Source organism: Ctenopharyngodon idella, chromosome 1 (genome assembly GCF_019924925.1).
Source record: "Ctenopharyngodon idella isolate HZGC_01 chromosome 1, HZGC01, whole genome shotgun sequence".
Lineage (NCBI taxonomy): Eukaryota > Metazoa > Chordata > Actinopteri > Cypriniformes > Xenocyprididae > Ctenopharyngodon > Ctenopharyngodon idella.
In genome coordinates, this window is record NC_067220.1 from 37,455,110 (window position 1) to 37,477,992 (window position 22,883).

General features: G+C 38.1%; 1 protein-coding gene across 1 annotated transcript; it reads left to right on the plus strand.

The window, feature by feature from the left end:
- Positions 1-501: 501 nt before the first annotated feature.
- Positions 502-22,880, plus strand: kpna3 (karyopherin alpha 3 (importin alpha 4)). Its single transcript, XM_051898874.1, has 17 exons — positions 502-616; positions 7,587-7,631; positions 13,040-13,129; positions 13,222-13,251; positions 13,397-13,449; positions 13,863-13,958; positions 15,219-15,304; positions 15,399-15,485; positions 16,049-16,218; positions 17,693-17,737; positions 18,168-18,299; positions 18,383-18,511; positions 18,693-18,797; positions 19,018-19,089; positions 19,170-19,332; positions 19,504-19,598; positions 20,627-22,880. Exons 1-17 carry the CDS (start codon positions 548-550, stop codon positions 20,723-20,725), a joined length of 1,566 nt encoding a protein of 521 aa, XP_051754834.1. The 5' UTR covers positions 502-547; the 3' UTR covers positions 20,726-22,880.
- Positions 22,881-22,883: the final 3 nt, after the last annotated feature.

Below are 22,883 nucleotides of genomic sequence, written 5' to 3' on the forward strand. Positions count from 1 at the left end.
AAAAAAAACTACCAGACAGGACCCTGTGTCCCAACTTCTCCGCATCACTCCGATTCTACGTAAATACACCGTCATCTACTCCCTTGTAGTGATGGGAGGTCCGACTCATTCCCGAGATTCGGATCTTTCCCATTATGAACCAGTTATATATATTAATATGTATAAAATCATGCATATATATATATATATATATATATATATATATATATATATATGATTCAGCTCATAAATTGACAATTAACTCGACAGATTTTTTTGTAAGTTTTAATAAAAATTATATTTTGACTTCCAGGAAATTAGTAGCCTAACATTTCTTGAAAAAAAATAAAATAAAATCTAAAAATGAAGGTGCTGTTTAACGAGTCGGTCAGTTATTGATTTGAGAACCGCTAATTTTGTGAACCAGATCATTTAAAAAAAAGATCCGACTCAAATGAATGATTCATTCACGATTCGGACATCGATACACCCCCCGCCCTCCTCTTCCTCCCTGAGCTCCGCTCCGCACGTCGGTCGGGACTACAGACACACACATACACACAGAGCCATGGCCGAAAACGCCGGCTTGGAAAACCATCGCATCAAGAGCTTTAAAAACAAGGGGCGAGATGTGGAGGTAAGTCCGCCGGAGACTTTGGACTCTGGGCTTTTCTCCCAGTTCGTTTTCCTTCTCCTGAGTGTCTGTGGTTCTGATTTTATGGTGTCGGATCGGAGAGGGTGTTTGTGGACCCAGCAAGAGCATCATGCGGAGCGGGCGCGGCCTACATAGAGGCCTCTTTAAACACACATTTCCCTTCAATATTCACAAGTTAATCGTGGCTTATACACGGACTTGAGCTGTTATAGCGCATTATTTAGTCGTGTAATATTAAGACGGGTTTGTTTATTAGGTCGGTTTGGAGGCTCAGAAGTTAATTTTTCATTTTAAATCGCGCTGGGCCAAAAACATGCAGATTTATCGTCTTAGCATGTGTGCTAACTGGTTAGCAAGCGGCTGATTAATCGTCTACTAGTCCTTTTATTCGTGTGTTTTCTTACTCATACTTTTTAACATTCATGTATAGAAGTTAAACTCCCTAACTATTAGCAAATAATCTGAAATATAACTTGCGAACCAGATATATGCGACAGAGACAGGTGTGTTAATACCGGCTTTAGCAAGCTCTCCAGAACTTAACTAGTGACCAGTCATACCTCAACATCTGACCTCTTTATTGCTTGTTTGGACACGCCAGTTTAGCAGCACTGCTGTAGTTGATATTAATGTACGTGTTCATTGATTAGAGCTGGTTATGGTGGTTTAATAAAGATGTCATTGCGAAATGTCAGTTGCTTAGCATCTTTTCCTTTTTCAATCAGATTGTCTTTTGGTGTGGTAGTTAGCATCTAAGCTTCACCTGTAGGTATGCCAGAGCTACATAAACCCGATTTTATTACCTTTTAAACTGGAATGAAAACTTCCAGATGGTAGTGCTCCTAAATTCATACCCCAATGCAGGCTGCATAGAGGCGACCTAGAAATACTAGCAAGCCAGGTTGTGCAGTAAGATGATGGATTATGTAATACAGCAATGGGATTTTTCGTTCTTTGCAACAGTTGCCTTTGGCTTGCACACTAGGGGACTACATTTATTATGTACTATATACAGTGTGTTATGTTTAATTATTATGTCATGACTTTCAATTTAATTTAATCCCTCCGTTAAACTGCCCTCGCAGTGGGCGATATGATGATAATTTTAGACCTGTCATTTATATGAATCATTTATCCATGGCAGTGATACACATCAACAAATAGTAATTAGGTTTGTCACTACACCAAATAGTTATAAACTGAACAAAACTTCAGCCTAGAACTATGTCCTTCATTGATTATATACTATATAGCAGATCTCAACTTCTCAATTTTATTATTGGCCGGAAACATATTTAAAGGGTTAGTTCACCCAAAAATGAAAATTGTCATTAATTACTCACCCTCATGTCGTTCCACATCCGTAAGACCTTCGTTCATCTTCAGAACACAATTTAAGATATTTTTAATACAATTTAATATTATTTAACCAACACTTTTTAGTTCCAGAAAGGTACTAAAGACTGCAGGGATTCAACATTGTTACGAAGCGACGAGAATACTTTTTGTGCTCAAAAACCAAACAAAAATAACGACTTTATTCAACAAATCTTCTCATTTTTCCCAGCTGAAGAACGATAAAAACATTGACCGCCAATCAGAACCCACAAGACTTTAAAGAGCTCGAGCATTTAAAGCGACAGGCAACAAAACTGCAGGGTGAGCTTAGAATAAACAGAACAATATTGTCTGCTGGTGTTGATGCTAATATAGTTATTGTTATAGTTCTCTTTATAGCTATCATTCTTGGTGTGAACAGGCCTTAAGACATGAAGATATTAAGATCTTATTATTTCTGTAAAGCTGATTTGAAACAATGTGTATTGTGAAAAGCACTATATAAAGTTGATTTGACATCTATAACCAAACACACTCAGTTAAATTAAGAAACATGGCAGCTATCTCATCAAACGTCACGTCTAACCCAGAGGACCACCATAATGAGTGTTCAAAGTCACTTTCAAATGAGTAGTATAACATTTAAGGTGCTGCAATCACATTTATGATGAACTCATTTACTTGCATACCCTGTTGATACTAGACATCATTATCATCTTCTGCCGTGGGCTCATTGGAGTAACCCCTGAGGTCTCCTTCAAGATTAATAGTGTGAATTGACTGCAACTGACTATAGGCTGCTGGTGTGTGACTCAGCCGTCAGACACACATGGCTATGGATGAAGCCAGCAAAGCTGTCGCCCTTCTGCAGCTATTCTGGGAATTTGCAAAGTAGATTCAGATTTCTCTTCTTGTGTTCCTAAGAGCGAAGGGCTCGTGCATGACCCATTTGATGTGGCCAGCAACGGACTGTGGAACTGTGGGATACTTCGGCTCATTAGCTGCTAGATTTAGCCCTTAACAAGGATGTACTTGTAGCTAACTGAGAGAATGACGAGCGCTTCTGTGTTTTGCATTGCTAAGTGGTTGTGGAAAAAGAAACAGCCATTTGATTCGTCTGCTGTGTCACATACTCTCTTGATGCCTACCTCAAAAAGGGTCAGAAGAGTATCACAAGAGTTCATGTTATAATTTGCACATTATATTCAAAGAACATTTGTGATTCGATTTATGGGGCTAGGTATTGATTTGGATTCACAAGCTTCTGATTCGATTCTGATCTCAATTCGATTCATTTGGATATACATCAGGTCTAATTCTATAAAGGGATCTTTTTCACAGATGATCTGATAAGTCGCTGGTGTCCCCAGAATGTGTCTGAAATTTCAGCTCGAAATACCCCACAGATCATTTATTATAGCTTGTCAAATTTTCCCCTATTTGGGTGTGAGCAAAAACATGCTGTTTTTGTGTGTGTCCCTTTAAATGCAAATGAGCTGCTGCTCCCATGTTCCAAAAGAGGGCAGAGCTTTAACAGCTCATGCTTCAGTTGCTCAACAACAGCTGGAAAGTCTCAAACTTACATTGTTCAAACCAGAGTCGGACACTGATGGAGAGACTCAGGAAGAAGTTATAACTTTTAGAATGCAACTGGATTTTTCTGAATGGTTGGTGGATGCATTTATGTAGTTGCTGTGGAGTTGATTCAACTCGTCGACTTCAGCTTAATCTTTTGTGCAGAATCCTGTATGTATTATAGCACTTAAACACAGAAAAAGTCAGATTTTCATGATATGTGATGTCCCTTTTAAAGACAAAAAATCTCAACTAATGCTGTAAACTATGCAGGAAGGGAACCCTGCATGTTGGTACATTTACTATAATTTTAACGGTTTAGATTTACAACAAACTATTACATTCAATCAAGTTGTATGCAAACATTTAAATTGCAAATAAGGCAGTTTTGTTTTTAATGATTTCATTGTTTCTACTACAGTTTGTTGTTGAAATATAAATATTTAAACTGTGTCTGTCATAACTTCTTGTCATGACAGATTTATTCAAACATACATTAAATAAGACCTCACAGACAGGTTAAGTAAAAATATTATATGTATGGAGATCTACCTACCTGCAGAGTTCAGATCCACCACAACTGTCTGTATCAAGTGCTCCTGAAGATCTTAATTAGCCGGTTCAGTTGTGTTTGATCACGGTTGGAGCTGAACTTTGCAGGAATGTAGATCTCCAGGAACAGGATTGGGCTCCCCAGCTATAACTAATAGTTAGGGCTGGGTGCTATGACGATATATATATCGCTATCGTGGTATAAAATGTCTATTGTTAGAGATTTTGCTATATCGTGGAATGTAAATATATAGCATTATTGACACTTCAGAGCGATGTAATGCATGAATAAGAATATAAAGAGTGGGACGTGGATGTGCTTGATGTTAAAAAAAGTTATAACCGCAGTATATCCTAAAAAGGAGCTTGGTGCGGTGCTCGAGGTGAGCCAAAAATGCATGCATGGAAAGCTGCCTCTCTGAGAAAGTGATCGCAAATTTGGGATGTGCTCGGTGTTTCAAAAAAAAAAAAAAAAAAAAACGTTAAGAAGTACTCAATGCGGTGAACACGCTGACACTGAAAGCCGTGTCTCTCAGCATGTGATCGCGAATTCAGATCTCTTTCTTGTTTTATTTTGCTTGAATGGTCGAATAGGCTACACATGCAATTATGTCAAAATGCCCATCATGTGGACTATTCATGTAAACACAGCCGGTTATGCCGGTCTCAAGTGAAAGTAAACAGTTGGATGTAAACCGGATATGTATCAGTATATTGGATTTGTGCGTTTCGTCTTAAAGTGACAGCAGCCTAATATACCTACCTGCTGCTCTGTGTCATTAATGTGAATCAAACAAAAGAGAAAATAACTTACTGCTCTTGACTGAATAACATTTAGTTATAAAAATAACTCATATTGTGAAATAAGAATTTGGTCCCACCCTAATAGTAAAGAGGAAGAGATAATCTGTTCATTACTGCTTGAACTAAGGTTGGTTCAGAGATCTGTCACACCACTTTAAAGATTGTCAAAACAATAATTATTGTTTGAATTTCATTATCAAATTGACAGAATTTGAAAGCTGAGGCTTTTTTTAATCGAAGTAACAAAGAACTAAGCTTATTGCGATTTATTGGATGGCAGACTTGGTACAAATTGTTTAGTGAAGTTTTGTTCATGCATTAACAAAAAACAGCATAGGCTAAGAGATCGTTCTTGGGGTTTAAGAATCATTATGGAGATAATTAAAATGTACAATTGATATAGTCAGCCCAGCCCTATTGAATTACATTATATTACATTAAGTGCTTTCCTCAGTTAGCCTACATCCTGCTATTTTGCATGTGCCTGAAGTTTATCTAAAACGTGCCGTTTAATTACATTAGATTTACACATTTTGCCAACTTACAATTGCATTCAAGAAATTTTATCATGTGTTTTCCTTAGGAATTGAACCCGTGACCCTTTGTGTAGCAAGCAACATGGTCTAAAAATGAGTCAAGCCTGATGTTTGTGGCTATTGTGCAGTCAGCCTATTTATTAGTATGTCGTGGTCCTAACTAGAGTGAGACAGCATGTTCTCAGACCACGTTGGCAACCAGACAAGCACATGCACACGTACTGTGTCATTATGCTGGTCTCAAGAGTGTCAAGCTGTCATGTCACCGTCGAAGCATTGGTCCGCTGACTCCTGGAGTGCTTCCTCTCGGCTCTGCCCTCTTGTCATTCTGCTGTGACTCATACATACCGCATGCGTCGCTAAAATACTGTCCATGTTGCGAATTGAGTAATCCGCTTTGTGCTGAGAATTTCTTGTTTTTATTTGGATTCTTGGAATAGGCGGAGCTGTGGCCCAGTGTTAGTTCAACATTGAGCCATGGTGCTTGCAAGTGAAACCAGTTCAAATCTGGCATCAATTGGAATATAGCTTTAGATGTCATGTTGCATAGATTGAATTCTAACCAGAACACTGAACATTTTGCAGGTTTTTATTATGAGGTTTTATCTGTGTTTATGAACACATTGATAAATATGCATTTAATGCATTGTAAGTCACTTTGAATTAAAGTGTCTGCCAAATGCATTCCTATAAAAATGCATAAATTGAACTCTTGCTTTGAGTATTCAATAATGGGACTTCCTGATATATTTAATCAGTCATTCAGAAATAATTGCTGGTATTTTACCTTTTTCTGTTTCCCTTTTTTGTTTGTCAGTTTTGCTTTTACATCCTCCCTTCATGACTTTTGGATTGCATAAGACAGTGTGGGTTTGCTGTAACATGAACTAGGATGCCCAGTCACAAGATCAAATCCGATCCGTCCCACCATCCCCACCACACAGCATGTGAAGTCTTTGCATCGTTGGCTGCTGATGTTTTTCTTTTTCCCCCTATATCCCATTGAAGTTGTATATTTAAAAAAATAAAATAAAAATTAGGGAGCAGAACAATTTTCTGATTTGACCTGTCCATTTTGTCATAAAGTCGGAATGAAAAGCAAATTCTTCCTATATATTTTGTAAATGCATGTTGTAGATCTTACTGTGAACAATCATTTAGTCCGCTTATGAAATCTCACATTTATCTGCATCTACTTTTGAGTGCCAATCGCCAATTGGTAAAGTCATTGCATCACTGCAGCAGCCGTTAGATGCTCCGGTTCCTATAGGAACAGTCAGACGCTCGCCTCCGAAATGAGACATAAGGGACGTGCACTTAGGACTGCGCATGCACATCAGCTTGATCCAGCCTGAAAGTACAGGAGGTTTTTTTGTTGTTGTTTTTTTTTTTTGTCATGATTTGAGCATTTAGAAACAAAAATTATGAGATGGTTGTTGTCAGATTTCATTGCTGATTTCAAATATGAAATTTAATCGAAAGCTTGGCAAACAGCTTTCAAAGAGAAAGCTGCACTTGCATGTCCAAGAGGCATTTCAAAGATGGCCGCCGAGTGAAATGACTTGTCTTAAAGGGACTTTGGTGCAACGCACTCGTCAAAATCCAATCAACAGTCCCTGCCCTACATTTTTTCTTTTTACATTCTGATTTACATCACAATACAGAAGAAAAGATTTAGTCACCATTTCATTGTGACTTTAATATGTTTTGTTGCTCCAGACATGTTCTTGCTGTTCCGTCTGGTGCAGATGTGTGTTCTGTTGGATTTTGTGGTACAGTTCTAATAGAATGGTCACAAAATGTGATTGTTTAAACGGAGGACTGAGTGACAGCTGGGTTCTGCCGTTACCATGGTTACCACGGTTGGTTGCCTCTTTGTTCTGTTGGAGTGGCAAGACTTTGGTTGGCATTAATGTAGCATTTTGTTTGCATCATTACAGCCCATTAGAGGGTTTCACTGAGGCAGTGTGTGAAGCAATCACTTGTAGATTTGAACAAGTAGCTAAACCAAAGTATTAAATATAAAGCAACCAACCACAATGCTCCGGCAACATGAGGGCACCTTTTCTTCATCACTTGCAAAACTGTTTATACCTCAGATATGTTATACTGTGCTTAACCAACCTATTTCTCTTGTTCTTTTTCAGACGATGCGAAGACATCGTAATGAAGTGACGGTAGAACTGAGAAAGGTAAGTTCACAATTAAGGGTCTGTCATTGTTTTGGGTGTTTTTTTTTTTTGCATAGTCACTGTTCAGTTGCGAGTTTCTTCTGGATGGTAGTATTTAAGCTACAGTGTGTAGCTGAACATTGCATTCTGATGCAATACATGTGACTCATCAGAGAATGTTGGTTAAAATAAACCAGACTTCCTCTGTAGTTTTGTGTTGTTTTTTTTTAAATAACTATGTGCGCACTCATCAACAACATTAGGCTGTTTATTGTGATGATTCAGTGAGCACTTGAGGTTTGTATTTAGTGCTGCATGTAAGAGCTCTGAATAGTTCCTCAGTCTCATTTAGGACTGGGTGATAAAGCTGAAAGGAATATATCTTCACTGGCAGTACTTGCTCTGTATTTGTATTTGCTCTGAAATTATCTTAAATTTCAGTTATGTATTTATTGAGCTTATTAACTTTTAGTGGCTGACTCAGCCTTTTGAATTGACACACTGAAATGGATTTTGAACTGATTGACAATAATAAAGTACAATATTTTGCTGCTGATAAATGAGAGATGGAATTAAAACATCTGTCTCAACTCTCAAACTAGCCTGACACAGTCTTTAGGAAACATAATCCCAGATAAAAAGTATATTCATTTTATTATTATATAAAGTGAATAGTTAGTGTGTGTGTATGTGTATATATATATGTTAGGGCTGTCAACGTTAACGCATGCAATTAATTCAAAATCCTTAACGCGTTAAAATAATTTAACGCATATTTAACGCAAAAAAATTACGAAAGCATGTGAAATTGCTTCATAACGTAATTTACGTCACACAGTTAGATGATCTTAAAGTCCATGCTGATTATATCAGAGATGGCAGAGAGAATTATTCATTCCAGTGTCTGTTTCGCTTTAAAACACGAACTCTCTGTCATATTCTGTCATTGTATCTGAAGAGCGCGAGCCTTCCCGCATCGCGCTGTTCCTGTCTGAACGGAACGTCGAAACATCCCACCGCTCTATGGCCAGATGATATGAAAACTGTTTCTCAGCTGGATAAAGCAAACCAGCTTCTTGCTATGAAAGTTTTGATGGATGAGGATTGCAATCAAAGTAAAGACAATTGCGGTGACGTACAGAAGCACGCGCGAGTCTGTTATATTGATGGGCAAACAAATCATGTAGGAGCATGCTCTCGACGCACTAATCGCACATTGTCTTTATGCACAGACACATTTCAGTACATTCACGTTGTTTTCACACACATTCAGGATAATGTTTGGATCTGTCCTGTGTATGTTGCTGTGTAATTCGTATATATGCAGGTCAAGGTGGTTGGTTTAGGTTTTTCAGTATCGCAACTTGACTTGTCTAAAATGTAAACAAGCACTTTGCTGTTGCACATACTATACACTGTGAATTCTGAAATGTTTTTTCTGCTGTGATTTTTTTTTTTTTTTTTTTTTTTTTTTTTTTTTTTTTTTTTAAATGGGTGCTTTGGTGTACATGAATGAATTAGATGAAAAAATATCATTTGGTTATTTGGTATCCTTTTTTGGAACTAAAAAATACAATTTTGTGAGAATCACAGTTCTATCTGATGGTTTACTTTGATGGATATAGGCAATGATGGCAAAATGGATGCGTTAAACAAGATAAATGGGTTTCGTGATAACAGAGATGGAATGTATGCTTGGAATGTATAAGCTATGCGATTTATATGTAATGCATAAGTTGCGTAATATGTAAATATGCAATTGATAGGGCAAAAAGGAGGGCTAAGAGATTAAATCCTACAGCAACTTACAGTGCTAGCCTACATATCATTGAGGCTGAGAAAAGAACTCAACGCCACAGACAAAGACAACAAGTAAATGCTATCTATCACTGTTTTACACTTTCATGGAGGTAGTTCATGGAGTAGGTATGTAAATTGTGTTTACATGGCTTTTTAAAAATGGTGGGTGCCGCTGTTTCGTATGGCATGCGTTCGGGCAATCAACGTATACTTGCGTCAAAGAAAAATTCCTATTGTGCTGGGTTAGACCCTACTTTGAAGCTAATTTAGTCCCCCCAAAAGGTGTTCAAATAACTAAAATCATTCCCAGTTTCTGTGGTCCCATACTTTCGCACAGAGCCATAACTATGGTATCCGGGTCCCCGGTGCGGGTTTTTGCTGTGGGCCCCCCTCAGATGAAATTGTGTTGGGGGGTGGGGAGTGGGGAGTGGTTTGGGTTTGATTTGTCCCCCTCATTTGAAATCATGGCAGCCCCCCGAAAGCTGAGGGCCCCTAAAAACGTCTCCACCTTTCGCCCCCTAGCGATGGCCCTGCTTCCACCAATAGTTATATAAGAAATATCAAACCATTCCTCCCATGCCAAAGTGTGGGTACATCGCTGCAGGAAATAAAGAAGCATTTATAGCTTAAATGTAGCCTCATTGTAGCGTCTCTTCATGCATTACAGTAGACAGGTGGTGTTTGCGTGTGAGCGTACACGGATACTTTGCTCTTGCCTCGGGACGCTGCATTTAGGATTTTTCTGTTCTGTCTTTCCTGTAAGACGTGATCCTCAGAAGCAAAGCATCTCGCTCTATATATAGTTTATAGTGACAACTCTGATAGCGTAACCAATTGTGACCAAACGTTTTACATAATGAATCAGATACCAGCGACCGAAGGATCCTGCTGCTGTGTCAGACACACGATCTGATGAACACCAATAAGTGAGCAACTGAGCACTTAAGTCTTAAACATGATTTCACACGTTTTACATATTCGCTCTTGTTATCATAATTTTGTGGGGGGTTTTTTTCTTTTTCTTTTTTTTTCTTTTTCAATTTAGCACAAAAACATGACTAATGTTATAAGTAGTCTTTGCATGTCTTGTTATTGAAGCCTTCACATGGCTTTGGTCTCTCGGCTGGTGAGCTGTTTCTGTTGGAAATCTGGTTTGCGCTTGCAGTATTTGGGTCACGCCATCCATGGTCACGGGGCCCCTGGTTGGCTGCACCCCAAGAAGAAGGTTTGTCATGAGGGGCTTCCCTCGTCACACATATCTCCCCTCCTCCCTGCCTTTTGGCATGGAACTCAGAACCATAGAACTGTGTTTTTGTTTTTTGGTTTTTACATCTAATAAAAAAACTGCAACAGATCCCTACATGATAAAGTAGCATGTCATCACCAGAAGCAAAGCTGCCGGCAAGCCTCTAACAAAGTCCATTAGGACAAATGGCAACCATGCTTTGTGTCGCAGTCTGAGTGGGTAGAAATCCCCGGTTGTTGATATGGTAGGCTAGAGTTGATGTGGAGCAAAAGTTTAGTCCCACAGCCTTGATGGTGATTCATTTGGTACTGGATTGGGTGACGCAGCATGTTCTGTCCATATTAGGTGGTTATACTGTCAGCCCAGAGGAATTGGACAGAATGCTGCTGTGCTCTGTGTGTGTTTGTCTGTGAGACATTCCTCTTTGCATTCCTGTTTGCTCTAACATTAGCGTCACAGACCACTCACCCTCACATTATTTTCTCACACAGCCTAGAACCAGAAGGGACTTTGTGTCATTTTGACAGTTATTTGCCATTTTTTTCAAGGGTTTGATATTGTGCTATTGAATTTTATTTTAGTAACATCAGCAGCAAAATATTCCATATAAGGGTTTCATGAGAAAATGCATTTTTCTCTATCTTTTAAAATAAGATTTTGATGCACTCAGGGTATACTGTAAATTTCTGGACTAAAACTTCCCACTGAAAAAACAATCAAAAACCTGAGACATTTGCACATAACTACCCACATTAATTAGGGCTGCCCCCTAATATTCGACTAATCGTTAGTCAACTAGAAGAGGCTTTGTTGACCAAAAATTGTATTATTCAGTTAGTCACAGGAAGAACAAAAAAATCTTGTGGTGAAGTGAGGGACAGAGTGCGTTAACGATGGGTCCTTGTGGTAATTACTGTATGTCGGGCAGGAAATCCAAACGTTTGTCTATCATCCATGGACCTCAAATATGGCTTATCATTTAAAACATTTAAGTAGTAGCAACTTTACATGGCTGCTTTCTCTAATGTTAACATAGATAAATTTGCACTATTATTAGGCGCATATCCAAGTGTTTGTGCGGTGTGTGGAAGCTAAAGTATTAGCACACTTACTGCATGACATGAGGGCGCCGGCGCGATCAATGGCATTTTTCCTGATAACAGAGGAAACAAATTAAAATACTCTGTCATATTTGGTCATACAGATAAGAGTAATACATCATTTGAAACTGGTCCACTTTTATTTGTGTAAACTCGCAATAACAAGAGAACATTGGGCTTTCGAAAAAAAAAAAGGAAAAAAACAGGATGTGCTTTCTGCCATCTGGGTCTCTGTGAACTTGAGCACGTCACATGAAACGAAACTCAGCAAATAGGCTACTTGCCTCACAGACATGAGAAATATATCTATAGAAAGCTTGAAATGTCAAGCAATTTTCAACCAATTCAAGTGGAAAACAAATATTCTCAGAATATGTAATCCATATGAAACGTGCATATAGGCTCGTCCACTACTGCGGAGGTGATGAGTCAGCTTTGTCGACTTAATCTCACCCGAAAACAGAAAATATCAATAAATTATTAATGTTTAGACAGTCTCCTTACCTTTTTTTTTTTAAATCGACACATTCATAATCATTACTTTTGCTGGTGCGCTGTGGCAAGCTTTATGTGTGCACTTGAGTGCTGTTTAGGTTAGGCTCATTATTATGATTTATATGGCTAGTCAACTAATCGCTTATGAACTACTACTAGTTAACTAGAAAAATCTTAAGTCGAGGGCAGCCCTAACATTAATATACCAACTTACTTGGTTTTCAACATGAAGAGGCATGGCAAATTCGGAAGTAATAAGGATGAAGTACTCCAGATGCTTGCTAGCAAAAAGTGATAAAGTCTGTCAAAAAAGGTTTGTCTGGCTGTGTGTAGCACCTTCCGCTCTGCAGTTCATTCTGAAGGATCCCAGTGTTAGAAATGTTTATGAAATAATGTTTATATTTAACAAAATATAATAATTTTAAGTAATTTCATTCTGAACTTAGTTTGGGCAGAACATTGAACCCCTGTATTGAAGCAGAGGATTGTTGTATTAAAGGTACAGCAGAAGAAGAAAAAACAGCCATTTGATTTTAAGGGTCTTTATGTGAAAATGTATGATATAACCTCTTTAAAATGATAGTTTATTAAATAAATACACCTTTTATTAATTGTACATGACATTAATCAACTGTGTATTCTATGATTTCCTCAAAAGTATTGAGTCTGTAAAATCACAGATTAGTTAGTATTTGTTTTGGTCTGTGTGATCTCATGAACTCATGCATTTATTAAGTGCAAGTATTCACAGAGGACTTGATATTTATTTGATTTCTCAATCCGTACAGAACAAAAGAGATGAGCATCTCCTGAAGAAACGAAATGTTCCACAGGAAGAGAGTCTGGAAGATTCCGATGTGGACTCTGACTTCAAAGGGGTAAGAGGCTTTCTTCTCATTTAATCTAACTCCATATCTTCCATTTTCATTTACATAGTTTGTCTAAATTTTTCTCTTCCTTTTCTCCTCAGCAAAATGTAACACTAGATGCCATCTTACAGGTAAGGTTCCACCGTGTTGATATCTGATAAATAACCAAGGGTCAGCGCACACAGCAGCACTCCACTTCACAAAGTGTGCATGTGTGTGGGTGTGAGCGGCCCCTTCTTCCTCTAATTCTCCATTTCTCCTTTCTTTTTTCTACAGAATGCCACCAGTGACAATGCAGTGGTGCAGCTCAGTGCAGTGCAAGCAGCCAGGTAAGTGTTGCTATATGGATATGAAAAGATGTGAATTTGTTACACATGAATGTCTTCTAAAAACATCTCTCATGATGAGTCATAACCTCATGCCTATCATAACCTCAAGTCAACATATCAATGTGGACTCTTTTTGGTTTAATACACATTCCTATTTTTTATGTACATGATTCATCAGTGCATATAATTAAGAAATGCGTCACATTTTATTGATTTAATGTTAAATCGGCTGAATGTGAAAGGCATAACCCAAAAAAACAATGGAAAACTCTGTGAATTATGCTTGTAATTAAATATAATTTATTATGTTTTGCTGGATTTGTCTCTTTGAAATGGATTGCAATAACACTGCTGACATGTATTTGGCGTGCTGGATGGTGCCTGACTGTTTTTTCTCTTTTTCGTCCTTGCAGAAAATTGCTCTCAAGTGACAGAAATCCTCCCATAGATGACTTGATAAAATGTGGAATCCTTCCGATCTTAGTCAAATGCCTGGAGAGGGATGACAAGTGAGCGACTGTACATTACACTAAATGAAATTATTCAAAACTTAATGAAACCTTTTTTAATTGTGCTGTTTGTGTACAAACATGCATCAGAGTTAATGAAGTTCTCAATGTCATCTTGAATGATGGTAGAGAAAGTGAATGAGATAAAAGAATAAGGGATGAGGCAGAAGGTGGATGTTAGATGGAGATCTTCAAGTGAGAACACTACCGTTCAAAAATTTGGGGTCAGTAAGATTCAAGATGCATGAAATTGACTAAAAGTGAATGTGAAGACATTTATGATGTTACAAAATATTTCTATTTCAGATAAATGTTCTTTTGAAGTTTCTATTCATCAAAGAATCCTGAAAAAAATGTATCACGGTTTGTGTCCACAAAAATATTAAGCAGCACAACTGTTTTCATCATGTGACACTGAAGACTGGAGTAATGATGATGAAACGCATAGACAGTAATGCTTTAATGATTTTTAGGTGATTTTACGTCCACCAAAGTGTTATTCATAAAGACTTTGCTGAATCAGACACAACTTGCTCGGATTTCACTGAGCCCCATTGTTTTCTACACCCTTATTCAGCAACAGCAAAACAATTAAAAATTTGAGTCAAGTGGTCAGGTTTCACAGAAAGTTGACCAATAGAAATGGGTGTCCTTAGGCGGTTGTCACACCTTTCTCCATGACTCGCCCATGCTTTTTTTTTTTTTTTTTTTTAGGCAATGAGAAACAATTTCTTCCTGTGAATCATTTAACATGTTCAGATTTGCTGACTTGTTTGGAGGCCGTATGGTTAAAGTTAGCAAAATGAAGTTGACGTTACAGAATCTTTTAAACACATTAATGAGAAATAAGGTTTGGTACCTGATACACAAATGGAAAACCAAGCAATATCTATAAAATGATTTTTTTTTTTTTTTAAGATCTTTGTCCTTTTAATCATATATGACTGGAAAAAATCATAAATGCATCAGGCAATAGTTGTTGGAACACTGTGTGTTACAGTGGACTGACTCAAACTGAAATCATTGCTTTTGTCTTCATGTCTGACTCGAAATGAGCTATTAGTGTGTTTGTGTACTTTTTAAAAAGTTTTTATAAAAGTCAGTTCTGGCTACAAACATAGAATCCTGTGGGAAAGTCCTGCTGAGCCCTTTTCAGAGTATCCCAGAAGGTCATTTTGTATTCAGAGTGGTCAGAGGTGAAGTGTTGTTTACTACCACCTCAAAAACATCTGAACTTCCATTTCTCTCTTTCTTCATCAGTCCTTCATTGCAGTTTGAAGCTGCCTGGGCTTTGACCAACATTGCATCAGGGACGTCTGCACAGACACAGGCAGTGGTCAAATCCAGTAAGTTGTTTGGCCAGGCCTGTTTTGACTTTGTCAGCTCTGTCTGCATTTGAATGCTCTGATCTCCTCTCATTCTCTCTCCCTGTCTGTGTAGATGCTGTCCCATTGTTTTTGAGACTTCTCCACTCTCCTCATCAGAATGTGTGTGAGCAGGCCGTGTGGGCGCTGGGCAACATCATTGGTGAGTAACTGTGAAATGTCCTCACACTGTTACTGCCTCTGAATTTTACTAAAGAGAAGCAGCATTTATATAGACTCTAATTTGAGTGTAAGTTTGTGCTTTTTTTCATTTTCTTGGCAACAAAAACTAACCAACTAATAAGATGTGAGCTTTTGGATGTCGTGCCCAGAACAGCTTCTGCATGCATATTGGTGGCGTTAACACATTGAAAGCTGTTGGTTCAACCAGTGTTGAACACCAAAGGCAAAGTATCAAATAAACTGTAATATTTTAGATTCAATTTTAGTTCAGCTCACAAACCTTTAAAGCTTTAATTCTGTTGCGCCACCTATAGTACTGGAGTATATTTCCAAAAAATGCTTTGTGTAAATAGATTTGGTTTCTTTTCTCGTGTAATAACTACTTGCATTTGAATTTCTTTAGCAGTGCATTAACAATTTAAACTTACAAACTTATCCCAAAAAATCTGGATCCATATCATTCGAGGATTGTAACAGCTGTGACGCTCATCAGTAGTGTTATTTCAACTTTAACACACATTTGTGCTTTATGGGCCTTTGCAGGTGATGGACCTCAGTGTCGAGATTACGTCATCTCGCTCGGTGTGGTCAAACCTCTCTTGTCGTTTATTAATCCTTCCATCCCCATAACCTTCTTGAGAAATGTTACCTGGGTCATTGTCAATCTGTGCCGAAACAAAGACCCACCCCCACCCATGGAAACAGTACAAGAGGTGAGGAGTATGTATGATCGTATGTATGTTTAACACTTTCTTAGAGTTGGTAAAAATGATCTATTAATTGTTTAATTGAATATTGTTTAGTAAACAACAACTTGAAGCGTTTTTAAATCTAAAACAACACTTGGGCTGCGTTCAAATCCAATTTTAGACATGTACTCGCAAACTTCCCTAAACATTTCCCCTTTGTGGGAATCCCCACCACCATTTTGAAGCACGTTCAGCTTAAAGTGGTCTAGGGAAGTTTACTTGGACAGACCCTCGATCCCTCGATTTTGACCGAGGGAGCGAGTCTACTCAACATGTACACTTCAGGCAGATCCATAGACCACAATGCACCATGATTGTGACATCACAGCAGGTCGTGCTTAATTTACCCCCACCCCACAGGACTCTATAGTGTATGATATTGGCGTTATTTTGACATTTAATCCGCATTTAATACTTGTAACTCCCTTAAGCTGTTTTTTTTTTTTAAGTTATATTTTACTGTTATTTTCATTTGTGTATTTTTAAATGTTCTGTTTAATATAAATATATTAATATATTCATATTTAATATTTGTTTATATTTAATTGTTTTAACAGCCCAAGCATACATACAGGCCTATAACATGGTGCGTAAAACAAAAAACTGTAAAAAATAAATCAGCTCCATATCGGATTCCAAGTGATCAAGGGATTAGGGTGTTCCATTTAAACACATTTCAAGGGTTCCGACAGTAGTGGGCTCTCGTTCAACATAAGCAATGACGTACATCCGAGTGAATGAGACGAAGGGAAGATAATGAGGGAAGGGCACAAAAAATTGGACTTAAACGCAGCCCCTGTCAATGTTAACAGAGATTACTAAAGTGTTTTTACCATATCACACTGTATTTATCTGCTCCAGTACTAGTCGGTACAAGCCTGACTGATGAAGTGCATAGAAATACAGTGATTTGATTGGCTAAATTGATCCACTTAGCTGGCTGTTTGACTGATTGATATGCATAAAGCTCTATAAACTGGCATGTAATCCAGTGAAGCACCACTGTGCCACAATTTTTAAGTCTTAAAGAGTGCAAGGTATTATGTGTCAAGGCTTTTCATTCTTGCCTTTCAGACTCAACCTCTCTCAATAATCTGAAGTCTGTCTCCTTTCCATTTTTCTGTTTATTCAGTCTGTCGGATTCAGATATTATGTTGTGTAATCTATATGCCAATATTTTATCGTTCTTTTTTTCTTCTCCTATCTGTAATCTGGAGGTGTAGCTTTGAGCTGAAGGCAACATATTGTACCTCCTGCTGCTAAGAAATCATTAGAATGGTGTTTTCACTCTGTATGTGTGTGTGTAATATAACTCTTTCATTGATGGCAGGTCTAATGAATATTCTGATTTCATGTTTACATGCTGTGTGTTTATCCTGACAATCTGGTGGTTTCAAAAGAAATATCAGCTTCTAAAATTTCAGTTTTTCTCTCACAGATTCTTCCTGCCCTCTGTGTACTCATATATCATACAGATATAAATGTAAGTACAAGATATAAATGTGTTTTTTTTTTTTCTTAAACCAGAGGTGTTGTTCTTAATTGAATTAGTGTAGTAAATCTGGAATAATGTACAACTTGCCGGTTATTATCGCATAGTAAACGCTGATGAGTTTATCTGAACCTTGATGTGAGGTTTATTGTATTGTCTTGAAGGACTTTATTTTGCAATAATGATCGGCTGACTGATTTATCCCAGTTATTGTATGGCTACTTATCAAATAAATGTACATTTTAAATAAAAGCAATATATTATGTTAATGTATTATTTTGCTTTGGCTTAAAGCTTCTGCTAAGAAAGAAAAATAGTCCTTTTGACCTCTCATTGCTACAACGGACCAATCAGATAGCTGTATAACAAATGATAGAAAATGAGTCTCTTTAAGAATACTAAAATCTCTTTCTTTCTCTAGATTCTGGTAGACACAGTGTGGGCTCTGTCGTATCTGACAGATGGAGGTAACGAGCAGATTCAGATGGTAATAGACTCAGGTGTCGTCCCCTTCCTTGTCCCACTGCTCAGCCACCAAGAGGTCAAAGTTCAGGTAAAAATAATGCAGATTTTTATAGTAGTTTCCTCTAAAACCCGAATCCAGTTTCTGATAGTGTTTGTGTATCTTCTGCTCAGACCGCAGCGCTGAGAGCGGTGGGGAACATTGTAACCGGGACGGATGAGCAGACTCAGGTGGTGCTCAACTGTGATGTCCTCTCTCACTTTCCCAACCTGCTCACACACCCCAAAGAGAAGATTAACAAGGTGAGACAGACACACACACATCCCATCTGATCCCGTTTGTGTGAAATGTAATCAAGATGATGAAACCCAAACATTTACTTGGCTAATTTCCTAAATGACTCCAGAAATCTCCCCAATCCCAGTGTAAGCGCTGTGGCTCATGTTTCACGTGCATCTGTGATGTGTCTGTTCTTCCCTGCAGGAGGCAGTGTGGTTCCTGTCCAATATAACAGCAGGAAACCAGCAGCAGGTGCAGGCTGTAATAGATGCTGGTCTCATACCCATGATCATTCACCAGCTTGCCAAGGTAAGATGTTATCTGCGTAGCCTGCTATACATCCACTTTTTCCCTTTTGCAGTTTCATTTTAGCATTAACACCACCTTACTTCAGATTTGCAGTACTGCCACAGACAGCATATATACAGTGGGGACTCTTGGAAGAGTCCAGTTTAGACACTTCCCTAAATAAACAGTGATTTATCTTTAATTTGATGTCTCATATATGTATCTTGGTTTTTCCAAACAGGGTGATTTTGGAACACAGAAGGAAGCTGCATGGGCCATCAGCAACTTGACAATAAGTGGAAGAAAAGATCAGGTATGAACCATTCACAATGAAACTCTGATTCAGAGCCACTTTCCCTTCTTTTTCATTGGTTATTTTGCTGTAATTGGCAGGTGGAGTACTTAGTGCAACAAAACGTGATCCCACCCTTCTGCAACCTGCTGTCAGTGAAGGACTCTCAGGTGGTCCAGGTGGTTCTTGATGGACTGAAAAACATCCTCATCATGGCTGGGGAGGAAGCCAGCACAATTGCTGAGATCATTGAAGAGTGTGGAGGTAATCCATGCAGTGTGGAAATGAGTAGTCATCATGGTTCCTTCATATTTAGACTGGTTGTATTCTGATAAATGACCAGTAGTTTAGTCTGAAATGATCACATCTGCACATTCACTGATTATTTTGTAGAAAAAAGGATCATCATTAATAATCTTGGCTTCTGTCTTTCAGGATTGGAAAAAATTGAGAACCTACAGCAGCATGAAAATGAGGACATCTATAAACTTGCATTTGAAATCATCGATCAGTACTTTTCAGGAGATGACGTGAGTCTCAAACTCTTGTTTCCTGGCATGTGTCTCTGTGTAGTGGTTGACAATAACTTTCGGTTTATTCTAAGCACATACTGCAGTTTTGTTGTCTGCCACTTTAAATGCTTCAGCTCATTAATATTGAGTGGATCTTGATTCGCTCTTAAAGTTTTTATCGTCCATCAGCTAGAAAAAAAAAAATCATTCTGAAAGTGTTTTCTGCTTTATCTTTCCTCTGTGGCCCTGTTTCCACCTGGTATAAAGATTCGTTTTGGTCAATAGGATCACAAGTGAACGAAGTTAAATAAAGGTGTAAATGGGGTCTAAAACATTTTGAGCTTGTGCACTTTTGAACACTTCCAGAGGTAGTTGAAGACGCATTCGACCGGATTGCTTTCATAGTGTAAACACTCACGTGGTCGATTGTGTTCAAACAGCTGCAAAAGACCGCCTATTCTCCACCTACTGACCTAACACGTAAACTATGGGAAGCGATTTAGCCAGACAGGATTTAAACTTTGTTAGCTGAAGGCCCAAGTTTGGTTTGAAGATGAAAAACATACCAAGCATAATGTTCTCTCACCATTCCTGATTTCTAACACGCACTCACAGCATTCGGCCGGTCTTGCGACTATCAGGGCAAAAACGAAAGCTGCTGCTATACGTGTTTTTCCGTCGTCTCCGGTCACGTTCATATGTAAATTGCTCAAGCTTATTTTGTCCGTTAGATCAAAAGATCTGAAAAAACCCATACATTTAAAGAAATCAGGACAGAAGTGTCTGAAAGTAGACAAAAGAGACGAATTAAAACACTAGGTGTAAACGGGAATGTGTTTCCTTCATTCACTTGTGATCCGATCGATCAAAGCGCATCTTAATACCAGGTGTAAAAAGGGCCTGTGTTGTTATCGCTATAGTTGGGGTTTGGACTTCCCTATTTTCAAAGAATTAGAGCGACTATTACTACATTATAGTTGTAGTTATCATTATAGTGATTGTCCTTGGTTTAAACAGTCTTTAATTGTGTTTGGCTCTGCTTGTAGATTGATGAGGACCCCAGCCTGATTCCTGAGGCCACCCAGGGAGGCACATTTAATTTCGATCCAGCCTCCAACCTACAAACCAAGGAGTTCAAGTTCTAGACAACCAGAGCTTCAAATTTAGGAACGGTGGGTTTCCCAGCTGCTCCTCAACCCCTGCCACCTACTGACCCATCACCTACCAACCACTCACTAACCAGAAAAAACAAACCAATCACCATGCTCAGAAACGACACACGCTCACACAGAAGAAAATAGCACTGAAGGTTCTGAGTCCCTGTCTCAATGCCACTCAAAACATGGATGGATCTCAACAACCTCAAAACATGGAAGAGAAAAAGAACAAGACTCATTATACTGCAGTTGCCAAAAAAAAGAAAAAAAGAAAAAAAAAAGAAATATATTTTGCTCTTTCTTTCACTCACTCACACACATAGGTGAGCATGAACAATAATAGGAACTTCTGTTGTTGTACCAGCCATCATATCAGCCAAGGAAGATAAAAGAAAGAGATATTCCTGAAATATAAAGGCAGGGATTTTTCTTTTGTTTCCAAGAAATTCCTTCCCTCAAAACGTTGCATTTCTGGTGATGATCTTCGAGTCTCAGACAGACACCCAACACGATACGTCCAGCCTCTACTGTGTTAAGCCATTTGGACCCCCTCCCTCATTCATCTGAATCTGTGACCTAGCCTATAATGGGTTATTCCATGGAATATTATTCAAATGGGGGAAGGGAGCGTCTCTAAATATGTGGTGTGCAAACAGAACTTAAATTATCGCCACCAATTTTTGCTTTTTCTTCATCCTGAAATTATGGATATTTAAAAAAAAAAAAAAAAAACACTGAAGATAATGAAGAAAAAAAAATTATGTCAGCAGATCACACAAACTTGAATGGAGAAAATCTCATCTGAGACGGTCAAGCACCCTCATTTTCAGAGTTCTGCAGCGATAGTGTAGTGGACATTCATTGTGCCGATCTTTTTGGTTCGCAATTGGACTGTCGGACGTGTCAAAGGAGGATCCTATGTGAGATGATCATCAGTCGGGTCAATTTGGCCAGGACTTTTAAAGGGTCGCCCCAGCCTTTGGAAGTTCTTTGAGATAACCTTAACAGGTCTTTCTTCTTAACAAGGGTGCTCTGGCAGCGCTCTTTATTTTCCGGATTCATCTTCTCTACTTCCTGTCTGTAAGCATAGTAATAAGTTCTTTGGGATAAGCCCAATTGTAACCGGTTGGAGGATATTTTCACTAAATCAGTACATTTCAGCACTCGGTAGTCAAAACCACAAGAAACTTTGCAACAGTGATTGGATTGTGAATTCTTTTTTTGTTTTGATCAGTGGAGCTTCCGCTTTTGCAGTTTTTCCAGTCTTACGCGCACACTTTTGGGTTTTTCCCGTTTTATTGCTTAATGTAAGTGGAGAGCGATGTTCGCTTAATTTTGACTATACAAGCAATGGGAAAAGGAGATCCATGACATTGTGGTTCCTTTTTTTTGTTTAGTTGTTTTTAATCTTATTTCACTTGCTACAAAACCTAATCATACCAACTAAAAATAAAAGTATATTTCTTGTTTAGGTATATAATGAGAAGCTACCACACTTAGGTCCACTAGACGTTGTTGGGACGCTACAGAACAATAATAACAACGTGATTTTTGATTTACAGCCATTAGGGGTAATTTTTTTTGTTTTGTTCTTTTTGTTTTAACTTTTGTTTTGTAATGGCAAATGATTGCCATTATTTGGAAAATGGGCTTTCTTACTGTTGTGACTGGACTTTTTTTTTTGTTTTGTTCTTTTTTCCCTGTGCATTGACTTGTAAAGGGATGTATGGGGAAAAAAATTGCCGTTGGACTAAAGTAGTTGTGTTTGGGCCGCAAACTGCTGAAAAAAAGACAGTAAGGAAGCTAAAGGCAGCCTTGATGATTTTTGAATTAGCCATTTATTGTTGAACAAAAAGAAAAACTGGTTTGAAATTCATGAACTTATCTAGACAACTAGAAAACGAGCCACTTTAAAGATGTTTTGTCTTGTATCAGAAATGGATACAAGCTTATTGCTTGTTGCAAGATTTTTACTTGCTGAAGAAAAAAAAAATTAATCTAAAAAGCGACAGATCGCATTTTGGCCTCTGATTGTTTGTATGTTTTTATAAATTTTAGAACTGAATTTCTCTTTAAGGTGGCTCATCAGTATTTTTTTTTCAACTCTTGTGCATATTAAAGATAAAGAATGAGTTGAAATTCATTG

Coding starts and splice junctions, on each gene's coding strand:
- kpna3 (XM_051898874.1), top strand. CDS start 548: ATGGCCGAAAACGCCGGCTTGGAAAACCATCGCATCAAGAGCTTTAAA. Junction 7,632..13,039: donor TGACGGTAGAACTGAGAAAG/GTAAGTTCACAA, acceptor CAATCCGTACAG/AACAAAAGAGATGAGCATCT. Junction 18,512..18,692: donor CCAAAGAGAAGATTAACAAG/GTGAGACAGACA, acceptor TCTTCCCTGCAG/GAGGCAGTGTGGTTCCTGTC.